The sequence below is a fragment of the Leucoraja erinacea genome, chromosome 13, assembly GCF_028641065.1.
Source record: "Leucoraja erinacea ecotype New England chromosome 13, Leri_hhj_1, whole genome shotgun sequence".
Taxonomy (NCBI): Eukaryota; Metazoa; Chordata; class Chondrichthyes; order Rajiformes; family Rajidae; genus Leucoraja; species Leucoraja erinaceus.
The window spans coordinates 24,122,404-24,143,420 of record NC_073389.1 but is presented as its reverse complement, the minus strand read 5'-3'; the positions used below and the strand labels follow the sequence as shown (position 1 = coordinate 24,143,420).

Sequence of the window (21,017 nt, the reverse complement as noted above, 5' to 3'; positions counted from 1 at the left end):
TTTGGACATCACAGTCCCAACTGTGGTTTGAACAAGCCGAAGCCCAATTCCACATCCGCCAGTTAACTGCCGACATCACCAAGTACCACTACGTGGTCAGTGAGCTGGACCAGGAAAACACCGGGCCTCTCATCGATTACATTCGCCAGCCACCAGCCGACAACAAGTACGAAGGGATCAAGACACTCCTTAAGGACACATTCGGTCTCAGCCGCCGCGACAGGGCGGCAAAAATCCTGCACGTGGATGACCTTGGCAACCGCTACCATCTGTGCTCATGAGCGAAATGCTCGCCCTGATTAATGGACACAAGACTTGCCTCCTTTTCGAACAGGTCTTACTCAAGCATATGCCTGATGACGTCCGCCTGCTCCTTGCGGATGATGATTTCACAGACCCCCGACGGACGTGCTGTGGCAGGCCAAACAGCAGGGTGGAGCCACCATCAGTCGGGTGGCAGCGGTGCCTCGGCAGGTCATACGGGTGGTCCTGGTCTCCACGGAAGGAGTGGCAACGACGTCGGCCACGGCGCCAGCAAGGACAAGTGGTGCCACTACCACCAAAGGTGGGGCTCCAAGGCCTGCCGATGACGACCGTCTTGCACGCATCCGGGAACGTCTCAGCCGGCCGTCGGTAGTGGCAACTGCTTCTGGCCAAAATCATCGCCTTCTCTACACCTGGGATCGTCATACGGGACGGCGTTTTCTCGTTGACACCGAAACGCGTTCCAGAAAGAAGGGGCCTCCCCTAACCGCCGCCAACAGCAGCAATTTCAGAATATATGGGGTCCACACAATCCTGCTCAACTTCAACTCCTGTTGCTTCAAGTGGATCTTTACCATCGCCCACGTCTCACAACCGCTGCTGGGCACCGACTACCTCCGGGCGCACTCCGTGCTGGTCAACGTGGAAGGACAACGTCTCGTTAATTCTGAGACGTTCGAGTCGATCGCCTAGCACCACGCCGAATTGACTGCACCCGATCTCGACTCGGTGACCTTCTCCAACAACGAGTACACCAGGAACTTGGCCGATTTCCATGACATCATACCTCCCCAGTTCACAACAGCCACCCCCAACCAAATCCCCACCACCGGACCGTCACTCCATGCCCGCGTACGTTGGCTGCCCCCCAACAAGCTCCAACTGGCCAAAGACGAGTTCCGCAAGATGGAGGAAATGGACGTAATGCACCGCTCAGACAGCCCTCGGGCATTCCCGCTTCACATGGCCCACAAAGTGGCTGGGGGCTGGAGACCCTGTGGGGACAACTTCCGCCTCAAAGAGGTCACAACAGCCGACCGGTACCCTGTCCCTCACATCCAGGTCTTCACGGCAAACCTGGACGGTGACATGGTATTTTCTAAGATCGACCTGGTACGCGGCTAACATCAGATTCCGGCCCACCTAGACGACATCCCCAGACGACATCCTCATCACCCCGTTCGGGCACTTTGAGTTCCTGCGCATGCCTTTCAGCCTCAAGAACGGCGCCCAAGCTTTCCAACGGCTCATGGACACGGTGGGCCGCGGGCTGGAGATCATCTACCTCAACGACATCCTCGTCGCCAGCCACTCTCGCCAGGAACATCTCTGGTAGCTTTGCCAGAGGCTCAACGAGCATGGCCAGGCCATCAACTTCCTCGGCCACCACATCAACCAGCATGGAGCGGTCCCGTTCCCGACCAAGGTCGAGACCATTCGCAAGTTTGCCAAACCCTCTACTGTGAAGGGACTCCAAGAGTTTGTCGGCGAGGTCAACTTCTACCACCACTTCGTGCCAGCAGCTGCCAGGATCATGCAACCGCTGTTCAAGGCCCTTGTCAACAAGCCGAAAGAGCTCATTTGTGACGTCGTGGCCACGACTGCGTTCGACATCGCCAAGGAGGCGCTGGCAAAGGCAACAATGCTGGTACATCCACAGGCCAACGCACCAACAGCTCTCACGGTCGACGCATCTGGCACAGCCGTGGGCGGATGCTGGAACAACTGATCAATGGTAGCTGGCTGCCCCTCGCCCTTTTCAGTCGTCACCTGACCCCCCCCCCCCCCCCCCCCCCCCCCCCCCCCGCCACTCCGAGCAGAAATACAACGTTTCGACCGAGAGCTCCTCGCTCACAAGCTGGCCATCTGGCATTTCCACTACTTCCTCGAGGGCAGGGATTTCACAGCTTTCACTGACCACAAGCCAAAGTGTCTGATCCTTGGTCAGCCCGACAGCAGCGCCACCTGACCTACATCACAAAATACACAACTTGCATCCAGCACATCACAGGCAAGAGCAACCAGGTCTCAGGTGTGTTGGCCCGCACCAACATCAATGCCATCCACGCCCTGGCCCCAGGTGTCGACTACACGACAGTGGCAGCCGCCCAGCGAGAGGATGAAGAGACGCTCATCTACTGCGACGCCATCTCAGGCCTGCTGTGGAGGATGTGTGATTCGGCACCGCTGACACCACACTCCTCTATGACGTGTCTACGGGACAGCCAAGACCTATCATCCCCGCTGCCTGGTGCCGCCGGATTTTCGACATGGTTCACGGCCTAGCTCACCCTTCCATCCGGACAACAAAGGCACTGATGGTATCCAAATTCAAGTGGCACGGGTTGCGCAAACAGGTCGGCAACTGGGCCAAAATATGCATCCCATATCAAACCACCAAGATTCAGCGACACATCAAGGCGCCGCTACAGAACTTCGCCCTGACACACTGGCGTTTCGACCACATGCACGTCGACATCGTTGGACCGCTGCCCCCATCCCAGAGGTGTCACCCACCTCTGGGATGGGGGCAGATTCATGAGATGGCTGGAAGCCGTCCCGCTCTCGGCTATCTCGAATGCGATCTGTGTACGTGCCCTCACCGCACACTGGATTGCCCGCATTGGCGTGCTGGTGGACACCTCCTCCGACAGAGGTGTACAGTTCACCTCCGAGCTGTGGTCAGCAATGGCCCGGCTGCTTGGCACTAAGCTGCTACCACCCCCAAGCAAACGGCCTAGTGGAATGTTTTCACCGGCACACGAAGGCATCCCTCAAGGTACTGCTCACGGGCCCAGACTGGATGGACGAATTGCTGTGGGTCATGCTAGGTATACGCACTTCCCCAAAGTAAGACCTGGCAACTTCCTCGGCCGAGCTGGTGTACGGCGCCCAGATTACGGTCCTTCTGGGGGGGGGGGTCATGTGACGGGCCGAGCCACTTTGGTCTTGAACCGTCGCTTGTCGAGCTCGAGCACTTGCTTGGACCTGACGTGATCTGGGCCGACCAATCAACTCCGCCTGGATGAACAGCTGGCAGGGTGCAATGGGACGACGGAGCTAGTCTTCACCTCATAGTCAACACGTTAATACACACCTTGCCCTTTTGTACTAATTGTTAAGCTGTATCGTTTAAATATTACACTGAGCGTTTATACAACACGTGAACCTCTTCACCAGACGCTTAACTCAGTCAAACATAGCAAAACGCCTGGCTCAGCCTCAACTTTGGCAGTAAATCAGTAGCTGGGGAATATGGTTGCGGCCAGGATTTTAAAGCAATTTGGATTCTTCTGCTGCTTATCAGGATTAAAACAGATTTGGCTTTTGCATTTCTGCAGGCACTTGTACCAGGTAAGTCCTCTGCTCATTCAAAAACTTTTGGTGCCAATCCAGATTATGGAAAAATAGAAGCCTCCAATTTACAATAAACGAATAACACTGGATAAAATTCAACACTCTAATACCTACAACACAGATCCCTAATGGGTCTCTAGTCTAATATAGAAAAATAATGAGAAGTTCAGATTTTCAGGTGGCCACTTCCTTTGAAAGCAGCTCTTGCTGAATTTAGATTTTGCTTTGCTCAAAGCTACTGTTCTTACAAGATAGAACTTGCTAGCTACCTTTCATTAACAGTCCACATTAGCTGCAATTAACCAATTACCTTTAAAACATTCTATTCCACTGAATACCGAAAATATTACAGGAACATGCACAACGACTGCCTACAACTATTTAGAAAATGAACAGTTTATTCAGGGTTAGAGCTGCTGTTTAATATGAAAATTAATTATTACACTAATCTGCAAAGACATTCAAGAAATGCGTATCTCCTATTAAAAGGCTCAATTAATAATTAACAACATTGAATCATGGTGGTCCAGGTCTTAAATGAGGAATTTAGCTTCATTAAAAATTAATAATTTGAAATTATGCCTGTTGTATTCCTGAGTTCCAAATACTCTGATAATGTACTTTTATATCGAGAAAGTCGACCATTTAAATTTTTTTAAACGCAATAACATTTTCAGTTAGTGCAGGGCCGTGTTGTCTGTCCCATCAAGTTTTAGTTCCCCATTACTCAAGCTTTTCCAAGCGTTAAGCTTGAAGAAAGTGAATGGTATGTTGGCTTTCATAGCAAGAGGATTTGAGTATAGGAGCAGGGAGGTTCTACTGCAGTTGTACAGGGTCTTGGTGAGACCACACCTGGAGTATTGCGTGCAGTTTTGGTCTCCAAATCTGAGGAAGGACACATTATTGCCATAGAGGGAGTGCAGAGAAGGTTCACCAGACTGATTCCTGGGATGTCAGGACTGTCTTATGAAGAAAGACTGGATAGACTTGGTTTATACTCTCTAGAATTTAGGAGATTGAGAAGGGATCTTATAGAAACTTACAAAATTCTTAAGGGGTTGGACAGGCTAGATGCAGGAAGATTGTTTCCCGATGTTGGGGAAGTCCAGGACAAGGGGTCACAGCTTAAGGATAAGGGGGAAATCCTTTAAAACCGAGATGAGGAGAACTTTTTTCACACAGAGAGTGGTGAATCTCTGGAACTCTCTGCCACAGAGGGTAGTTGAGGCCAGTTCATTGGCTATATTTAAGAGGGAGTTAGATGTGGCCCTTGTGGCCAAGGGGATCAGAGGGTATGGAGAGAAGGCAGGTACGGGATACTGAGTTGGATGATCAGCCATGATCATATTGAATGGCGGTGCAGGCTCGAAGGGCCGAATGGCCTACTCCTGCACCTAATTTCTATGTTTCTATGTTAGCATTGGAGGCAACATAGTCAGAGTCATACAGCGTGGAAGCCAACCCTTCAGCCCATCAAATTCATGCAGCCCATCAAGCGCATATTAACACAAATCCCGTTGTTATTCGCCTCACATTAACGTCTACTCCCCACAGATTCCATCACCCGTTACTGGCAACTCACAGTTGTCAATTAACCAGCCCACACATCTTTAGGATTTAGGAGGAAATTGGGGCACACTGCCGAAACCCACAGTCACAGGAGAAAGTGCAAACACCACACAGACAACACCAGAGTTAAGGAAACGGGGCTGTGATGCTGCAGCTCTACTCTGTTGCCTGTAGCGGCATCAGCCTTATCTCTTAATTCAGATCAGCCATGATCACATTGAATGGCGGTGCTGGCTCGAAGGGCCAAATGGCCTACTCCTGCACCTATTGTCTATTGTCATGGTTCAAGCCCAACTTCAGATACTCAATGACATAAAAAGAGATAATGGTAAAAATATTCTTCAGGTCAGAAAGCATTTGTGGTCCAAAAATGCAAGGTCCAAAAAAATAAAATCAGCCATGATGTTACTGAAGGGTCAAAAAAGATATCTTATAGTCTTACATTTCTTATGTTCTTCAATACGGATTAAAATGAGCATGCTGAAATCTTTCTTTAAGAAGGATTTGGGTGCAAGGACACAAAGCAAAATTCTGAAAATCTGGAACAAAGCTAGAACATAGAAAGGTACAGCACATTAACATTATCTGTGCCGAACATAATGCCAAGATAAACTAACCTCATCTGCCTATACGTGATCCATGTCCTTCCATTCCCTGTATTTCCATAATATTTGGGACAAAGACCCATCATTTATTTATTTTCCTCTGTACTCCAAAATTTGAGATTTGAATTAGAAAAAGAAATCACATGTGGTTAAAGTGCACATTATCAGATTTTAATAAAGGCCATTTTTATACATTTTCGTTACACCATGTAGAAATTACAGCAGTGTTTATACATAGTCCCCATTTCAGGGCACCATAATGTTTGGGACACAGCAATGTCATGTAAATGAAAGTAGTCATGTTTAGTATTTTGTTGCCTATCCTTTGCATTCAATGACTGCTTGAAGTCTGCGATTCAAGGACATCGCCAGTTGCAGGGAGTCCTCTGGTAGGCCTGTATTGCAGCCATCTTTAGCTTATGCTTGTTTTGGGGGCTAGTCCCCTTCAGTTTTTTCTTCAGCATGTAAAAGGCATACTCAATTGGGTTCAGATCAGACTTGGCCACTCAAGAATCGACTATTTGTTAGCTTTGAAAAACTACTTTGTTGCTTTAGCAGTATGTTTGGGATCATTGTCTTGCTGTAGAATGAACTGCCGGCCAATGAGTTTTGAGGCATTTATTTGAACTTGAGCAGATAGGATGTGTCTATAAGGGGGAAAGAAGGAAACTGCCTTTCAGGGTCCCTACCTGGTCGGAGAGGCAGCTTTTCCCCGGGCTGCAGCTTCGACCTATCCTCGCGGCCTACCAGCGGGCCTGGAGCGGCGTTTCCTGTCGCGGACCGCCCAGAACCTCGGCTTCGGCGGCGGCACACCGCTGGAGCTCTATCGTGGAGCGGGCGATGCCTTGCCTGGGTCGCCGTGCTGGAGCTCCGGTGAGCTGAGACCGCCGGGAACAACATCGCGGAGCTGCGGCACTGTGGAGCGGCCAGCGGTGCCGAACTTTACACCGGGAGCCTGGGATCTCGCGACGAGATCGCCAGTTGTGGAGCTCCATCCGGCGCGGCCTTGTCGGCTTCGGAAGCCGCGGCCTCCAGTACGGAGGCGGCCGTTCCAGGGTTCCCATGCCGCTGTGAGGACTCTCCCGACGCCGGAGCACCACCACCCGGCGAGAACGGCCAGGAACATCGGGCCTCCGTAGAGGCAACTGTGGAGGCCTCAATAGGCCCGACTATGGGTGAACTGGGGTTGGGGACTGGACTTTGTGCCTTCCCTCATGGTGGGAGCCATTGTGGGGGGATGTTCTTTGTGTTTAAGACTCTCATTGGTGTTATGTCTGTATTCTTTTTTTGTATGCTGCAAAATGGCAAAAAGCATTTCACTTCATTACACCTCGGTGTATGTGAATGTGACTAATAAAAACCTTTGAATACTTTGAATACTTCAGAATTCATTATGCTACAACCATCAGCAATTGTATCGTCAATGACGCCAAGTGACGCTACCTTCAGCAGCCATACATGCCCAGGCCATAACACCCCCACCACCGTGTTTCACAAATGAGTGGGTGTGCCTTTGATCTTGGGCAGTTCCTACTCTCCTCCATTTGCTCTTGCCATGGTAAGCACAAGGTTTGGTTGATGTCTCTAACAGTTTTATTCTTGTTTCTCAGTCTCATAATGGCTTTGTTGACTTTCATTGGCACAACTTTGGTCCTCATGTCGATAAACTGCAATAAAAGTTTCCAAAGGTGATGGAAAGACTGGAGGAAAGATAAGGTGCTGAGAGCTCTCTTATACCTGCATTAAGGAGCAATTAAACACACCTGAGCAATTACAAACACCTGTGAAGCCATGTGGCCCAAACATTATGGTGCCCTGAAATGGGGGGACTATGTATAAACACAGCTGTAATTTCTACATGATGAAACCAAAATTTATAAAAATGGCCTTTAATAAAATCTGACAATGTGCCCTTTAGCCGCATGTGATTTTTTTCTATTACAAATCTCAAATTTTAGAGTTCAGAGGCATATAACTAAATGATGGGTCTTTGTCCCAAACATTATGGAGGGCACTGTATTACGCAGTGGAAGCAGGGTTTTTGACATATCATTAAAGATTTCTGTTTCTGATTCATTCCAATGCAGTTATCAGCTGGCATCTTTCTCCAATATTCCTTTGTGTGTACAACGGTCCTGCCCCAAGACATCACCTATCCATGCTCTCCAGAGATGCTCCCTGACCCGCTGAGTTACACGAGCACCTTGTGCCTTATTTTTCTAATATTCCTTACTTCAGCAGTATTGATCAATAAACTGCTATGTCCTCCTGATACCGTTTCATCTATTTAAAATGTTCATAAATGGAATTCACTGTTCATTGTTAGGATTACATCAGCTTGACACTGAGATCATGCCGAGCTTTGGTGAAACCTTATTTGGAATAGTACATACAGTGAATCTAAATGAGGATATGTTTTCCTTGGAATCAGTTCAGTACAGATTCCCTAGTTGGATTCCCGGGATCCTACAACTTGCCCGTAGGACATTAAGGAAAATGTTAAAGGGAAAATTCTGGAGGACAATTGATTCACCATCACAGGAATTTAGAAGCATGATACTTGATCACCTTAATACACATCAAAGATCTTGAAGACGTATCAAATCTCTTCTAGGAAGGTAGAGGCAGAAGCAAACCTTCTTTGTGAGTACATCTATGGGCTGGGCTCAGGACAGGTCATGTGATATGTTAAGGACCAGGAACTTGATGCTGCTAACTCTCTCCACCACCGACATACCAATGGAAACTTGCACATGGTCTGCCAACTTCCTCTTTCTGAAGTCAATGTCAATCTGAAGTCTGAACGAGAGGTTGGTGTTACAGCACAACTCAGCCAAATGTTCTATCTCTCTCCTGTAAACTGTCTCATTGCCACCTGTGATTCAGCCATCCACAGTGGCGTTGCAGTAATAGCACCATTTAGCACTGCTAAACATTTGGTAATTGTTATTCTAGTTTTGGTTCTCTCTAACCGTCCAGGTCTCCTACGCCAAGGAAGGATCTGTTTGTGATAAAGGTTTAGTGAAGGTTTACCAACTTTGAACCCAAGATGGCAGGTTTGTTGTTTAAAGAGAGGTTAGCCATGTACTCATTCTGAAGTCAATGTGGAAGAGTAAGGAAAAATCTCACTGAAATGCACAACAAGAGTTTTGGCATGGTAGATGCGGAGTTGATGTTTCTCCTGGAACAACTGGAGTCTGGGATCAATGTCTCCAAATAAGAGCTTGACCACTCACCACAGACATGAGAAAGAATTTCTTCACAAGCTAAGAGAATCTTGGAGGAGGGTCAGTTGCAGAGGATATTTACGTCAGAGATTAACATATCTTTGGATATTAAAGGAATTAAAAATTTAGGGCGGCACAGTGGCACAGCAGTAGAGTTGCTGCCTTACAGCGTCAGAGACCTAGGTTTGATCCTGACTATGGGGGCTATCTTTACCGAGTTTGTACGTTCTCCCTGTGACCACGTACTTTTTTTCCGGGTACTCCAGTTTCATTCCACATCCCAAAGACGTACGAGTTTGTAGGTTAATTGGCTTTGGCAAAATTGTAAATTATCGCTAGTGTGTAGGATCGTGCTAGTATACAGGGTGATCGCTGATCAACGTGAACTCACTAGGTCGTTGGACCTGTTTCCGCGCTGTATCTCTAATGAATCAAAGGACATGAGGTTATTGCAGGCAAGTTGTACTGAGATAGATGATCCGTAAAGTGTTTATTAAATGGAGGTTAGGTATAAGGATTTAAATGGCTCAATCCTGATTCTAGTTCTTATTACCCTCATGTCCTACTTTGCCTCCATCCCTGCTTAAAACATTCTCAGGTTCACACTTCCAGCAAACAGGTGTCATTGGTGGAGGTGGAGAGTTAACATCAAATGTATTCTGTGTAGGAGGGGAAGTAATGGCAAATGTGGAGGAAAATGTACCCAAGGAGAGAGGACTTTAAACACCATTTTCTAACACTTAGGCCATAATGGCTGGTTCGTTAGCAACATTGCATATTATCAGACAGGTGTCTGTTCTTGCGTGAAAGTCAATAACTCACACCTCCATCTTCAATGCCCTTTTGTATTGAATCGGTATTCCCTGCTTTTTATTTAAAATTTCGTATCATTTCCACTTCAGTATTCACGCTTCTTGACCCTTTGATACACACAAAATGCTGGAGTAACTCAGCAATTCAGGCAGCAGCTCTGGAGAAAAGGAATAGGTGACTTTTTGGGTCGGAACATTTCTTCAGACTGATCCATTCAACAATACAGCCAGCTACCACTTCCTTTTCTTATTCCCATGCCAAAAAACACTTGAAATTTTAGTTTACTTCTGACAATGCTTCCATAATCTTAAAATCAGCTATTACTTACATTCTCTTATGAGAAACAATCCTCAGCACTGCAACTTAGCATCTCATATCACCTTAATCTTTCCCTTTTCTACAGCAATCCAAAAAAGTTGCTAGTTAGTGGAACGCTAATTAAATCATGACAGGGGAGTTGAAGACAAATGTCGGTACCTTACAGTCAGAAACAGGTGAATTTATAATGGGAAACAAGGAAATGGCAGCCCAAGTACTTTGATTCGGTCTTCACTAAGGAAGCCACAAACAAACTCCCAGAAATACTACGGGACCAAAGATCTAGTGGGAGGGAGGAACTGAAGGGAATCCACATTAGTCAGGAAATGGTGTTAGGTAAACTGTTGGGACTGGGCAGATTCCCACTAAGTGGGACTCTTTGGGTCCCAGTCACACAGGAGGCCTGGTCCCCCAATGCAACCCATACCCCAACACAATATTCCAACACTCACCCATAGCCCCTAAATGCGCAGGCACGTCTCATTTCCCCTCATCCCCGAGCACTCCCTCCCGAGACCTGCTTGTCCTTGTACATCAGTCACTAAAAGTAAGCATGCAGGTACAGCAGGCAATGAAGAAAGCTAATGGCATGTTGACCTTCATAACGAGAGGATTTGAGTATAGGAGCAAGGAGGTCCTACTGAGGGTGTACAGGGCCCTGGAGTATTATGTGCAGTTTTGGTCTCCTAATTTGAGGAAGAACATTCTTGCTATTGAGGGAGTGCAGCGTAGGTTCACCAGGTTAATTCCCGGGATGGCGGGACTGACGTATGATGAAAGAATGGGTTGACTGGGCTTGTATTCACTGGAATTTAGAAGGATGAGAGGGTACCTTTTAGAAACATATAAAATTCTTAGGGGATTGGACAGGCTAGGTGGAGGAAAAATGTTCCCAATGTTGGGGGAGTCTAGAACCAGGGGTCACAGTTTAAGAATAAGGAATAGGCCATTTAGGACTCAGAAGAGGAAATACTTTTTCACCCAGAGAGTTGTGAATATGTTTAATTCTCTGCCACAGAAGGCAGTGGAGGCCAATTCACTGGATGTTTTCAAGAGAGAGTTAGATATAGCTCTTAGGTCTAACAGGATCAAGGGATATGGGGAAAAAGCAGGAACTAGGTACTGATTTTGGATGAACAGCCGTGATCATATTGAATGCCGGTGCTGGCTCGAAGGGCCACATATCCTACTCCTGCACCTATTTTCTAGGTTTCCATGTTTGAAGGTAGGATTCATATTATCTATTGATTGGTGCTCATTAACCCTTTTGCTTCAACATATGATGTTAAAGTGGAATGTGTAAATCAGAATGCTTTTTTGGCTGCAGACCAAACAAAAAGCATTCCCATGGATGTCATGGTGGAACAGCTAGTGGGGCTACTGCTGCCATACAGCTCCAGTGACCCAGGTTCAACCACCACCATGAGTGCTGTCTGTTTACAAGCTCTCGCTGAAACCACATGGATTTCCTCCAGGTGCTACAGTATTTTTCCTACATCATAAAGACTTGGGGGTTCATAGGTTAATTGACTGCTGTACCTTGCCACTGGTTAGTACGTGGCTGCTGGAATCTGGCGGAGATTGATTGCCCTATAGGGAGAACAAGGGATTTGTACTTTGTAGTCAACACAGATTCAGTGCTATAATGTAATAACAAGGAACTGCAGATGCAGGTTTAGACTAAAGATAGACCCAAAATGCTGAAGCAACTCAGGTCAGGCAGCATCCCTGGAGATCCTTGTCTGAAGAAAGGTTCTGACCTGAAACGATCCCTATTTATGTTCTCCAGGGAAGCTGCCTGAACCACTGAGTTACTCCAGCATTTTGTGTCTATCACAGATTTAATGCTTCTGCATTATATGGCTCTTTGAAAAGGACAATAAGGCATTTCATCAAATGCATGAATTGTCTGTGCCATTTTACAATTTTCCAATGAATGGAAGATAGAAAATTCAAGTATAAATGACATTTTAAAATTGTTTATTGATTTCAAAATGTTTGCATAAAATTATAGATGAATGGCTACAACTGAAATCTGCATTGATATATAATGTATGAATACAGAATATAGATGATTTATAACATGGCAATATCATGCAAGTTCACAATTGTATCTCCTTTACTTATACTGGAAAGACCTTCAGGACTGAGATAACTTGCTTCCAATGAGCGGTGTAGGTACCAGCACTTGATTTCTTTAAAACAAAGAATTGCATACCAATCGGCACAGTGACACAACTGGTAGCACTGCTGCCTCACTGCATAAGAGACCTGGGTTTAATCCTGACTTCGGATGCTATCTATGTGGAGTCTGCATGTTCTCCCTGTGACCGCATGGGTTTCCTCAAGGTGCACCGTTTTTTCCCCCAAAACCCAAAGACGTTCAGGTTTGTAGATTAATTAGCCTCTGTAAATTGCCCCTAGTGGGTAAGTAGTGTTGAACTAGTGTGTCTATGGGGAATCGATGATCAGCTTGGACTCGGTGGACCGAAGGGCCTGTTTCCATGCTGTATCTAAAGTCCCCAAGATCTTGACCATGCAAAGACTTAATCCAAGATAATTGGTAACCAGATTCAGCTACTCAAACAAAGCACACATATACTCATTAGTACAAAGAACATAATGTGTACGCTGAATACAAGGTTACTCTTGCCCACACTTTTCATCAGTTCTACTCCCTCACCCTCTCACCTCTGACCCTTTATTCTTAACTGCCTCCTTCAGTCTCACAACTTATCTGGTTCTAGTCTATCTCTGTTCATTCACCCTTTGCTCATCTCTATCCTGCTTAGCTCTTTCCCTCTTCCCTCCTTTCTAGGAAAATCCCATGCACACCATATCATTACTGGTCATTAAACTTAATTTGTAGCATATTACAATTTCCCACAAGATGATCGGAAAACGAAATGTCATATTTCTTTGAAAAATGCATACCATTAACTAAGATATTTTCAAATATATACATTATATTAAGAGAATATACACATGTTTGTTTATGTGTAACATTAGAAATCAGGATGACAGGATTTGGGTTTTTGTTCACAAAATGCACAGAACTCACCAAAATAGGTAAGCCACCAGGCTTGGAAGTTGCAGAGAGCACCATCTGGGATAACTTCTCCCTGTTCCAAAGGCAAAGTTTCATATTGAATCATAAGAGTCCTGAACTAATTACATCTTTCCATCAGACTCCTGGTCTAATCACTCATCCACACTCACTTCCCAGTACATGCTACCACCTATTCTTACACCTATTTCTACCTCATTCAGTAATTCTGGTTTAGCACTTTTGTTTTTTGCACTATTTTAGATTGCACTAAAATCTTTGCACCATTCTACTGTTTGCATTCATCATCGTATTTATTGTTGTATCACTAACGTGTATACTGTTTACCTAATGAGCTTCATGTGAACAAGGAAACGTATTGCACCCTGGTATACATGACAATAAATCAATCTGAATCAGAAATGGGCCCTTTGGACCACCAGATCATGGCAACCTTTTTGCTTATTTACACTAATCCATTTGTCTGCATTAGGTCCGTATCCTTCTGTATCTGCCTTAATATCTCAAACATAATAATTATATATCATTCCACCACATCCTCGAGCATGTTCCAGATATCAATTACTGTGTAAAAAAAAAAAGGTTCCCCTCAAATCCCTTTTTTTAAAGCTCCTTCTTCTCACCTTGAACCTATGCTCTCTTGATTTTGATAGGGAAAAACATTCTTATTATCTATCCTATCTGTGCTTTAAAATTTAGTATACCTTCATCATTTTAGTATGTGCACTAATTTTCATTTACTAAATAAAAATTAGAAAACTTAGAAGACATTGATAAGAGCCCTTGACCGCATCTCATCCACTTCTCACTACTGCTTTCAGTCCCTTTCCTCCTGGAGAGCAAGAAGAGTTCCATGGTACTCACCTTTCACTGCATCAGTCTTCACATGCAGTACATTATCTCAAACATTTCTGCCACTTTCAATGAAATTTCACTACCCAACGCATCTTCCTTCTCCTCTCATTTCAGTATTTCAAAGATTCAGTTAACGTCACAATTTCTGGTACACTTTTCCATTTTCACCATTTACTTCCCTACGAATATCATGAACTTTGATATTGTGCTGTGCTTTCTCACTCACTGCTCTCATTACAAAGCTGTTGTGTTTTTTTTTATCAGGTTCTCTCTCTCTCTCACTCTCTCTCTCCCTATAACCTTTCCCATTAACCCATCAACCTGACGATTTCATTTAGGACTTATCCTCCTGGTAACCATGTCTTTTGTCCTGTCCATCCCTGCCCCACGCTGCCCGCAACTTACAAACTACCTTGCTTTCTCCTTTTTTTCAGTCCCAATGAAGGGTCTTCAACCTGAAATGTTAACTTGTTTTTCTTTTCATAAATGCTACCTGACCTGTTGAGAGTTTTGAGCAATTTTGCTTTTATGTCAACGGCTCATACTGTTGAATAGAAATCAAATTAATTTCCAAAGCATGCAAATTGCTTTCATATTTGAAGTTGAAAATATATATATTGTATCTTAAGTACTCTGGTCCACCATGGCAAGAGATTACCACATGGACAGATAACCTGATAACGATTGTTCTCAAAGCTGCCCTGAAAAACTGCAATATCCTAACACTTGTGGTAACCCATGGCCACGACAGCTCAAAATGGAAGAGGAGCATTAGGAAAGGCAAGACGAATTTGGCTACATTCATCAGAACCACACTGAAGCCCTTCTTGTACATGGAACACACCACCTCCCAAACTACCTACCCATCCACTCACCCACCCCATCAAGCATTTCTTGCCCCACCTTTGCCAGTCTGTTTGTTCCACATTGGTCACCTCAGCCCCCACAGAACTGGAGTAAATAAGCAAATTATCCTTGATCTCAAGACACACTCAAGAGAATACATTTATTTATTTTTTATTTTTAAACACATTTTCAACTAATGGAAATAAACTATTCAATAGATCCTAAAACCTTCATGTATTAAGCAGCAATATATTACAACAAAAAACACTTCAAAAGAATGGCTGTGATCTTCAAACCAAAGTGATATTTTTCTTTAAGATTTTGTAAAATCAAATTAAATATTTAAAAGAATACAAATATTCGGGTGTAATGTGCTACAGGGTTGTTTGTGGAGTCAGAGTTACAGCACAGATTCAGGCCCGTCAGCCCACTGTGTCTGTATCTTCCATTAATTATTCATTTATACTAACTCTACATTCCCTCTTGTAGAGTTTACATAAACGTATACAATTTATAAACCTTATAGCACAGATATATTTAGGACAGTATTTTTAGAAATCTTTCCAGTACCATTAATCAAAAACAGCAATGATTGTTGTGTCAATCACATAATACCCATTTACTTATTTGCTGAAGAGAAATAAATGTAGATTGCATCACATGTACTTTAGTCCATCATTGCGAAAGGTTACCAAATGGACAGAGGTTACAGTGCTCAAACATTTTCATTTTTCTATAAAATGTGCAAGTGAAAAATAAATTAATATACGTTTTTGTGGCATTAGAAAAAATATGAACCGAATCATAGTACTATAAGTTCTGAAGAGAATACTCTATAATTCAGGTATGGTCCATTAAAGTTATTATCCACTTACCATTAGATAGGCAATACTGTCAAACAATGCAGCCAAAGTCAGACTCAGGATCATTTTCTATTGGAAAAAGAATGAAAACCTGAATTAGAAAAGCTTTATATCATGCTTGCTGAAACTGGTGGCGATGGAAATCTCCTCCTATCCTGCACTTGTTGAAACAAAAATTCTATTGACAAAAAAAAGTACCCTGCTCTCTCATTACTTACTGTGGGCAGCAGCTCTGCTAGCTGTGCCACTGTGCCCCTGGTGTTAAGGATATATTTGATAACTGATACAAAATTAATTGGCAGAAGGCCAAGTGTGTATAAAAAATTCAGTAGCGTATAAGAGTTGTTAATTTCAGGAACTGTCCAACAAGGTTAGATCGCATTTTTCTGGTCTCCAATTGGGTTCGAATCCCACTTCTGACACCACGTTTTGTAATGAGACCAACACACAGAAGTTAACAACTCATAGTCGTTTATTGAAATACATGCTATTGTCTCCTTGTTCAGCGTCTAAACTAACAACAAGCTTGTGTGGGTCACTAATGTCAGTGGTCTGGTTATAATGAAGATCGGACTTGACAATATGTGGAATGTGTAGCATGCATAACATGTGTAGTGATAGTTATAATAAAGGTAGGCTAGTATAGTTAATCTACAGGATCCAAGGAGAGATTGATGAAAGAATAGCAAATTGGCTCCATGGAAGGAAGCAGAGGGTGATGATGGAAGGTAGCTTCTTGGACTGGAGGCCTGTGACTAGTGGTGTGCCTCAGGGTTCAGTGCTGGGCCCGTTACTGTTTGTCATCTACATCAATGATTTGGATGAGAACATACAGGGCAAGATTAGCAAGTTGCTGATGATACAAAAGTTAGTGGTTTTGCAAATTGTGAAGATGGTTGTGAACAATTGAAGCAGGATCTGGATAGATTGGCCAGGTGGGCTAAGGAATAGTTGATGGAATTTAATACAGAGAGGTGTGAGGTGTGCATTTTGGGACGTCTAACAAGGGCAGGACCTACACAGTGAATGGTATGCATCTGGTGAGTGTTGTCTAGCAGATGGATCTAGGAGTGCAGGTGCATGGTTCCTTGAAGATCAAGTCATAGGTAGATAAGGTGGTCAAAAAGGCTTTGGCACATTGCCCTTCATCTGTCAGAATATAGACTTCATGTTGCAATTGTATGACGTTGGTGAGGCCACATTTAGAATATTATGTTCCGTTCTGGGCACCATGTTATAGGAAAGATATTGTCAAGCTTGAAAGGGTTCAGAAAAGATTTATGAGAACGTTGCCAGGACTAGAGGGTGTGAGCTATAGGGATAGATTGAGTAGGCTGGGTCTCTATTCCTTGGAGTGCAGAAGGACGAGGGGTGTACAAAATCATGAGAGGGATAGATTGGGTAGATGCACAGAGTCCCTTGCCCAGAGTAGGGGAATTGAGGACCAGAGAACATAGGTTCAAGGTGAAGGGGAAAGGATTAATAGGAATCAGAGGGGTAACTTTTTCACACAAAGTAGTGGGGGATGTGTGGAACAAGCTACCAGAGGAGGTCATTGTGGCTGAGACTGTCCCAACGCTTAAGAAACTATTCAATAAACAGGTACATGGATAGGAGAGGTTTGGAGGGATATGGACCAAGCGCAGGCAGGTGGGACTAGTGTAGCTGGGACATGTTGGCTGGTGTGGGCAAGTTAGGCCGAAGGGCCTGTTTCCACACTGTATCAATCTATGACTCGAAGAGTTGTCCCTCAGACACTGTCCAAATATACCTTTCTTCAGACTGGAGAAGGGTCTCAACCCCAAAGGTCACCTATCCATTCTCTAGGGATGCTATCTGACCCATGGAGTTACTCCAGCAGATGGTGGCTTTTTTTGTAAACCACGTTGTTTCTACATATTCCCTATCTATATCTACAGCCTTTTATTAAAGTCCAGCCGGTAATTCATTCATAGTAGACCTTTCCCTTTCAGTGACTTTCAGTCTGAAGAAGGGTTTTGACCCAAAACGTTACCCATTCATTCTCTCCAGAGATGCTGCCTATCCCGCTGAGTTACTCCAGCATTTTGTGTCTATCTTTGGTTTAAATCAGCATTTGCAGTTCTTTCCTGCACAATTAATTCATAGTTATCTGTTATTCAATATATAACCCGCGGAAGCTCTCAAACATATCTCGCTCGTAGTTATTTGTAAGAAAGAACTGCAGATGTTGGAAAAATCGAAGGTAGACAAAAATGCTGGAGTAACTCAGCGGGTGAGGCAGCATTTATTGGGCGACATAGATGCTGCCTCACCTGCTGTTTATCCAGCATTTTTGTCTACCTTCACTCCTGGTAATAGTTAATTTCAATGCATAAACATCCAGAATCTTTCAATCCAATTTAGCTTGTTTCTCATTCATGCCTCTCTTCAGCGACATTCTGCAATTACATGGCCCTACTTCTCAATCAATGTTGGGTTATCATGTCGAGAAGCCCTGTCCTGAACATGGAGTTGGCAATGAACTCAATGAGAATCGATTTATTGTTTTACATAACCTGTAAATGTCCAATTGCAATATTTCAGCTGTCATTTAGGGGCAGCACTTCAGACCACAGCCGGAAAGATTTTAACTAATACTACATTAATTACGGATAATGTCTGAAAACATAACAGCTAAACAGTAAAATGTACCTACTGTGCTGATAAACCCATATTATCTGCATGTGCTTCAATAAATGAGAGTTAAAAATAGTTTAAATTTGGTGTATTTTCTATTTTGTGTTCATTTAAGCCCCCCACTCCCGCCCCGCCCCCATACATCTTGGGTAGTATTTATGAACTCCAAATAGGCAAATTTCTGTAATTCAAATACAGCAAGAATGTAATGATTGTATCCAGTCATTAAGGGGTCGTTGGTATTGTTCAATCTGAAGATTTTCATCAATTGTATAAATTTGTTTCATGCATGTTGTGCATGCAACAAATAGCAGTGCTGCTCGGAGGCCCCTCAATCAGCTAAGCAGTAAACAACCTATCAGCCAGCTGCGTAATCCTTCCTTCCTATTGAACTGTTTTTTACTACTTTTTTTTTCCATTAATTTTTAAGATAACAGCTGAATTATATTCCACTCAAAATGGTTCTGGGCCAAAGATGAAACAACAACAAAAAATATGTAGACAAACAATATGAACAGTACATTTTACAGGTGAATAATTAGCTGTCTGGAGCATCATTGTGCACTAAGCGCTTGTCACTGCAATAAACATAAAGGATCATAGTTACCTTTGAAAGGTCAATGACCTGACATGTTACAAACCCAACCTTCTTCTCTGTGGATACTGCATGATTGTCAACTCTAGTGATATCTGTTTAAATTGCTGGCACCTCCATTGATCAGTTGATTAATTATCATATTAATCAATTACCATAGATTCCACCATAACACCACAAAGATGCATAATGTGTGCTTAAAATACCATTACTAAAATGCCCTAACAACTTCAACTGCTTATGAAATATTCAACCGAGTACATAGCACATCAAGGCTTTGCCTAGTTATTCTTAGTTCATGTTGTGAGGTTTAATCAATTTATTGTCTGGATTATGTAAGGGTTCTGTTCCTGGGAATAGTCCATTTTAGCCAATTTCTCCGCAAGTCAGAGACATTCGTTTTCTATAGTAACTTACATTTATTGCTATACGTAGACTTGCTATAATTCTTTTGTTTCATACAATAATTACCCTATCACTAACTACTCATAACTAAAATATTGGAATATATACAGTATTCTGTCATTAAGAAATACCAATGGAACATTTCATTACTAGCTTGAAAAATGCATGGGAAAATTTGTGTGGTCGGATTTCTGTAAGTCAGCCCCTGCTCTGAGTTTGTTCAACTCTGTACAACTGCGATACCTCAGGATCGATTGGAGTCATTGACTAGCAACTATAAAAGTGCCTATAGTGTCCTTCTCAGTCAATCAGTATAAATATATTTCAGAGTGCATACAGTAAATCCGCACTCACAAATCCGGGTCAAAGCTGTAATTTCAAAAGCTTTGTAAATATATCGTCTAAATGCTTCTTTACGTTTTTTGGTCTGGCAATTTAGCAAAAGATGCGTCCTCAGATAATACTATAATTTTGATGCTGCTGGCCCCTTGTAAATTCCATAAAGAAGTGGAAAGTGTGTACATGGATCTTAATGTCTCGGGAGTCATTATATTCTTTCTTCCCGAAACCATCGTGTGTCCAACGGAGTGAGAGAAAAAAACCTCGATCCAGTTTTCTGACAATGTTGCACTAATGAAACCTCTGGGGAAATGTGGCAACAGCTTGAGTTGTCTCGCCATTTCCTGCTTCGTGAGCAAGCTGCAACTTTGTCCAAATTGCCCTACTGAAACAAAGAAATCTTGACTCAGTCCTGTTCCTCAATTGATTATCTACAGCAGCAAATTTCCAGCCACAATTAATGGACAGACATATGTAGAGCCCTGATTAATTTTACAGCTCTCTTTAACTGTTAAAATAAGGGATATTCTAGTTCTTGAGCAAAAATTAAACCACTGAAAGAACTCAGTAGGTCAAGCAGCATCTGTGGAGGCAAAAGGGAAGTGTCGATATTTTTAGTTGGGACCCTGCATCAACACTCACTCCAGATTCCAACATCAGTGTCTCCCTTTTCAGATTAATTTTTTGTTAGAACATATGAAAAAGGTGAAGATCACCTCCCTCTCCACCCACATCTGATGCCAGAAGATTTATTGACAATCTGTTCTTGTTCTCAACTCAATTCTTGACAATCCATGACAAAATGGCGGCGGCGCGGGCACATCGCGACGCCCCATGTCTCCCAAGAATGGGAAAAATAACGACAATTCCCCTAACTGCTTCAAGGCTGCTCACACGGAGCAGTCTTGTATCCATTTCGTACAGCCGACAGGAACTTCTGGACTTCGGTTCCTGCGGCTGCAACAACTTTCTGGGCGATCTCCGTCTCGCTCCTAAGCTCGTCAGAGCAACGGAGCACCGGGGCTGGAGACCGCCAGCAGAGCCGCAGGGCTGTAGAAAGCCAGCGGAGCCGTGGGGCTGTAGACCACCAGCGGAGCAGCGGGCTGTAGAAAGCCAGCGGAGCCGCGGGGCTGTAGACCACCAGCGGAGCCGCGGGGCTGTAGAAAGCCAGCGGAGCGGCGGGCTGTAGAAAGCCAGCGGAGCGGCGGGCTGTAGAAAGCCAGCGGAGCGGCGGGG

General features: G+C 44.0%; 1 protein-coding gene across 3 annotated transcripts in view; it reads right to left on the bottom strand.

Moving 5' to 3' along the window:
* The window catches only part of si:dkey-100n23.5 (uncharacterized), a 112,550-nt gene that overhangs the window by 67,372 nt on the left and 24,161 nt on the right, over positions 1–21,017 (bottom strand). For all 3 annotated transcript variants that reach the window (XM_055644602.1, XM_055644601.1, XM_055644603.1), the window contains exons 4-5: positions 15,797–15,853; positions 13,215–13,275 (exon numbers count right to left, since the gene is read on the bottom strand). In XM_055644602.1, the coding sequence (XP_055500577.1) occupies positions 13,215–13,275; positions 15,797–15,853 (118 nt within the window). The remainder of the gene's footprint in view (positions 1–13,214; positions 13,276–15,796; positions 15,854–21,017) is intronic.